The 6,000-nt window shown below is 39.6% G+C and overlaps 1 protein-coding gene across 1 annotated transcript in view; it reads right to left on the minus strand.

Annotated features, from left to right (window-relative positions):
- KCNJ6 (potassium inwardly rectifying channel subfamily J member 6) overlaps positions 1-4,911 on the minus strand; it is a 61,097-nt gene extending 56,186 nt beyond the window's left edge. The window contains 1 exon segment of the mRNA XM_033147018.1: positions 4,870-4,911. Coding sequence (XP_033002909.1) covers positions 4,870-4,894 — 25 coding nt within the window. The 5' untranslated portion in view covers positions 4,895-4,911.
- Between the last annotated feature and the right edge of the window lie 1,089 nt (positions 4,912-6,000).

A 6,000-nucleotide genomic window follows, 5' to 3' on the forward strand; every position in this document is an offset into this window, starting at 1 on the left:
ACTCAGGGCTAAATGTCCTTTTGCCTTATATGTACAACAGGAAATGTTCCTTATATGGACAAGAGGAAGATTCCTGGGATGGGAAGATGAGCCAGGGAACTGGCTATAAGAACTGTCTGAAAATTGACTTTTTTGTACTTGATTGGGTGTCTGAACACTGCAAGTGCCTCTGCATGCAGAAATAAATCTCTCTCTCTCTCTGAAGCCAGCAGCCTCAGGTGTCTTTTCTGCTTCCATGTTTTCTCACCGGGCGCAATTGTGGGAACCCGTAGGGGCAAATAAGGCTCCACTAGTAAGTTGGTTTAGGATAGAATGCTGGAAACAAAAATTCCAGGATGGGGGGCGGGGCGGGGCAGAGGCCGTGCTTGCATTTTGAACTTAAACTGTGATTTACATGGATAATTCTGCTCCCCAGGCCATTCCATTGTTTCTTTACCCACTTGAGAAGTTTTTAGCTGTTAGCGTTGCTTCCAGCTATAAACCAGCTCATGCAGAATGAACCACTGGCAGCTGCAATGCTCTCTTAGGCAAAGCTGCCTTTTCTCTGCTGCTGTTCTTCATTCAAGAAGGAAGAAATAGCTTATAAATAAATGATATACACTTATTTCCTTGCTCCATCCTCCTGAACAAGTCTGTTACGTGGTGTGCTTCTTTAGACTCATAAATGCTAGTTTTCCACTCCCCCCCCCTCACCCCAGCAGACTGCTGTTTTCAGCTTTCTAACATCTCTTGCTATATATAGCTAATTTGTCTAACTGAGAAGGGGGCAAAGAAACCCTTTACTTTCTGTAGGGAATACCAGCAAAGCAGCATATATCTCCATGGAAACATGTTTCTCAATCCATCAACCTCCTGCAGTACCTAAGACATAATCTGCAAGGTGGAGACTACTGTTTAAAATTAACATGGCACATGTCATTTCAGGATTTAATGTCAGTTTTACAGGACTATTAATTAGCTTGCCTTTCGCAGATCATTAAGAAATTCTGTGGGTTGTTGTTGTTTTTTTTAAAAAAATTCTCCATAGAAGGAATGTTCTCCCGATTCCCTCATTAAAATGCATCGTTTGACTTTTTGCCTGCAAACATGTCATAAATGGGGGTTTCTATAGTAACACGGGATACTGGCTTAATTTAAAACTGTAATCTTTACAGAAGGTTTTTAGCCACCAAAGTGTGATTTTTTTATATATATATAAAAAGATTTGACCACATTGCAAAACTTTGCCCCATTAGAATGACATTCTGACCTTCTAAAAAAAATAATAATCCAATAAATAATACAGTAATTCAAGGGGGCAGGGAGGGGGGAGAATTAAACTGTGCTTAATTGAGACTTGTGCTTCCATCACATGAGTTATTTTAATAGCTGCTTCCTTTGAATTTGAAACTTGGGTTGCATAAATTCTGCATATATCACTTGCTAGCAAAGTCATTTTTCTGCTTGAATTATCAAACCAATAATTTAAATTATCACACTTATTTGGGCTTTTGGGGAGGAAGGGTGAGATTTAAATTGTTGTTGTTGTTGTTACTGCTGTTATTATTTCATAACCTGAAAACAGCAAATTTAAAGCAATCTGTCAAGATTTCAATGATTGCTGTCACCAGTTTGGATTATGAAAAGTTAAAGGGATTTAAAAAATATCTTAAATATATCAATATCTTCCCTATATATATCTAAGGAAACAACAACAACAGCCAGACAGAGACATCTAGTTTTGTGTATGTAGGCCCAGCTAGCATGGCCAATGGTCAGGAATTATGGCAGTTGTACCAATAACATCTGGAGGCACAATGTTGTCCATATTGGTATCTGCTTGTGATAAAATTCAAGATAAGATTCCTGATATTTTAATGTGCTTTCCATCAACTCTTATATTTGATTCTATGTATAAGTCGGGGTTGTATCCAACGCTGCCATCCTGCTGACATGACAGATTTCCACTTTTACAACAGAATTTCCTTCTTCTCTGCTCTCCCCTACGTCCCCTCACATACTCTCAAGGTGTATTTCAGAGAGTTAGGGGAATGGAGAAGATTTTGGGGGCACATGGGCAGAGGAGAGGAACGGGAAATCACATCATGGGAGTGGAACACCACTTGAGCAGCACTGGATCCAACCCTTGATTTTCCTCAATTAGTCATGGGCATTATTTAGGCATGAGTTATATTAGAAAATGTGAATGACTTCATGCTCCATCCCTTTCAGTGAGAAGTTCTCCTCTGGTCACATGACATGAAAATGTTATGCAGATAGAATTCAAATATACACATTAGGTTGGATCTAGATTTAATCTTGCTTAGACCATTGCAATAAATGAGTCTAAGCATGACTAGCTCTGCATCCAACTCATCAGTTGCCATTTTAATGATCTTGATATGCTTTCAATATCACTCTTAGCACTGAAACATGCCCACCAGCCGAATATACTCCTTACTTGAACTGGCATGACAGAAGCAACATAGCAAGGTAGAATCTTGTGATGGAGAAAAGTGTTGGTCCAATTCAGGTCATTAAAGTGAATATGGGGTTTATCATTTTTATAAAATCTGTAATAAATTGCAGTGATGCTTGTTTCATCTTGTCAGAAGTATTAAATCATGCAGACAAGTTTTCCATATGTATTTAAAGTGCAGTGGGAAAACTGCTCTTTAGTCACCAGTTCTTAAGAGGAAATTTTTACTGCTATTGATTCAGGAGTATATTTCATTTCATATTATCTCTGAGTCAGAGCTTGCATAATGATTATACTTCTGCACTAATCCACAGTGAGCAGCTGTTCTGCATATCCAAAAGGCTTCTTTCAAAATCATTCCTCCCTGAAGCTTTGACCAAGATACCATATAATTTGTCTTGCTTCATTTATCTTCTGTGACCAAAATCCAATATTTTCGATGTCCCTTTAAAAGTAATAAAGTCGGCAAAATTGTAATACATTCAGAATATTGCATGGAAGTTTGCTGTGGCACCACATAAACTTAGCTTGCCCGATTTGGTTGCATGGTGACATTGCAAAGTCAATTCAGAAGAAAGGAAAAGCTTTGCTTCACTCTGAATGGTGATTGTTGGGAAGGGCTGCCATGCTGTGACTACTTTCTTCCTCACTGTTTACAGCCTTTCAGGGGTGGGGGGAAGGAATCTTCAGAAGGGGGAGGGTGCTTTTTGCAAGGAGTAAAAATGATTGTTAAAAATCACTCTGTGTTCTAGCTCAGTTCCAAAGAGAAGTTAACAGCTTGAACATAACATGCTGAAAGCAAGAGCTCAACGTGTTCAGGCAAAAGCTAATGTTTCAACTGAATTACCTTCTAAATGCCACAATTTAGAGAGTGATTCTGAGACTGTGTGCATCAGTGGAGCTGCATTAACTTCTGTGCAGCTTCAATGGCTTAAGTGGTTTTAGGACTGCTCTTGCCTTGCAAAGAAAAACAAAAGACCTTCGTTAAATCCTGTCTTTGGGACCTGTTTCCTTCATTTTGCCTGTGTTGTTATCTTTGAAGCAGCACCTTGCTGATATGAATGATATGAATGCTTGTCTAGCTTCAGTCATTCCATAGTTCTCTCACACATCCCCTGTCATTGCAAATTGGCTTTAACTTAATTCAAAACACTCCTCATTTAAGATTTTGCTCTTCTTGTTTCATACAACAGAGACACACAGCTCTGTGAGTTCTATCAGTCATCCTGAAATTTTCAGGATGGAATGAAGACAAAGAAGTTCTCACTAAGGCATCCAGCAACTGTGAAACATCTTATTTTTTTGTCTGTGAAGCTAATAGCTCTGTTTCACTGAAGTGTGGTGGAAAGGGCTGGAAGGACCTGTCAATTCCAGCTTTCTCTTTCTCAGTTCTCTACATTTTGCAGCAATTTGCAAAAATCCTCATGAAAATAACCTGCATGCCTTAGTGTGAATTTCTCAAACACATTTTAATATGCCGCTTTAACTAAAGCACTCATTTTTGCAAGCATCCTTCCCTAATACAATGCATTTATGTGTGTGTTATTTACACCAATATAATCATTTTTATGCACCCTTTGCCCTAATATATGCATTTTTGTAAATACTGTTCGGTTGGAGAACTGAACAACAAAATTCAGGTAAGTGTGAATTTTGAAAGTTAGATGTGTTTCAGCTCACATATTGCTTCAGCAAGTGTGAATTTGATAGGTTCACCTTCAAATGAGACTTGAATTGAATTTCTCCCCGCCCCCCATCCTTAGAATGACATGTGTGTTAAAAAAATAAAAAATAAAATAAACCGAAGTCGTTTATAGTGAATTTTAACCAGGTTGCAGAAACAAAGAAAAAGTCCCAGAACATGTATTGTGACTGTTTTGCTCTGGTATTGCAGATTAGTTACAGGGGATGATATCTAATTGTGGTGTCCTAATTGCACAATGGACTTCCACTTGAAGAAGCAGGACTCCCCCTGAAATCCCTGTGCATCCCCTCCTGAGAAGATATGGGGTGCACAGAGACTGCTTGGTGAAGAGAGGAAGGGGAATCCCATATATTTGATTGCACAATGTTGCATCCCCAGTACAGATACTGGTACGTATTCTGTGAATGTGTCAGAGTGACTTCTCTGCTAACTATTTTGTAGCTACAGCAAGTCTGCCTCCATTTTGGATGAGGAGATGTGACTCCCACATATCTTTGAACTCCAGAACTTTTTATCATTTTAGAATTTAGTCACAGCACACATATAACTGAGAGCAGGACGCCAGCCTTTGTGAGGGGAGGCATGATTCATTTAATGGAAGTGAGAGTAAAGTACAACCTGGATGAAGAAGGAATCCTTTTCTAAAGAAGAAGAAGAAGAAATGGGCGGAAAAAGCCAAGAAGTTGAACTTCCTATTTGTACTCACTCATTGACTCTGTCAATTTGGCCATCTCTCTCTCTCCCTCTCTCTCCCTCTCTCTCGAGCTTCTCCTAGAGAAAGAAACAAAATAATAAAAAATAATATACGCATACCGGAAGCTGCTTTATACTGAGTCTGACCCTTAGTCCATCTAGCTCAGTATCATCTGCACTAACCGGCAACCTAACTTTCCAGGACTTCAGACAGGGAGCATGCCTTGCCTTGCCTTGCCTGGAGATGCCAAGGATTGAATGTGGGCTTTTTACATGCCAAAAAAGAACTATGCCACTGGGTTATAACCCCTCTCCTAATCAATCTTTGTCACAGTGAATGGAAGTAAGGCCACATTCACACCATATATTTAAAGCACCATGATACCATTTTGAGCACTCCTGGCTCTCACCCCCCAAATCCTGGGAACTGCAGTTTCTAAAGGGTGCTGAGAGTTGTTAGGAGACTCCTATTCTCTTCCGAGAGCTACAATTCCTAGAGATCCCTGTGAAGAGGAATTGATGGTCAAATTCTTTGGGATTTGTAGCTCTGGGAGGGGAATAAAGATCTCTTAACAGGTCTGAGCACCGTTAAGAAACAACAGCTCCCAGAATTCTTGGGGGATAGCCAATCATTTTTAAAGTGTGCTTTGAATGTATGGTGTGATTGTGGTCTAAGGCAGTGGTGTATTTTACTCTGTCATCTACCTTTTTACATTTATTTATTAGTTACACTTGTACCATGCTCTATTGTCACATCCATTCCATATATTTAAATTACTTTTATATAACTTTCACAGCCATGACTCCTCCTACCCCTACAAGAACCATGGGGACTTTAATTTTGGGGGGGTGTTTGGAGCAGTACCTCTGCGATAAATACAGTTCCCAGGATTTGTTGGTGGGAAAGTCATGACTGTTAAAAGTGGAATAAAAGGGATTTAAATGTATGATATGGATACTGCATTTTTTTAAAGAGTTCTCACTAACATTAGGTTTCCTATGCAGACAGCTTGCAGGGCCAGATCCACTTAGAATTACACCAGCTGTCTCCAGACCATTTTCTGAGTCAGGAGAAACAAATGGCATTGCCTGCATCTTTAAAAACAGCAAAACCTTTCCAGAAGGGTCTAGGGTCCCCCCCCCC

This window comes from Lacerta agilis, chromosome 4 (genome assembly GCF_009819535.1).
Source record: "Lacerta agilis isolate rLacAgi1 chromosome 4, rLacAgi1.pri, whole genome shotgun sequence".
NCBI lineage: Eukaryota > Metazoa > Chordata > Lepidosauria > Squamata > Lacertidae > Lacerta > Lacerta agilis.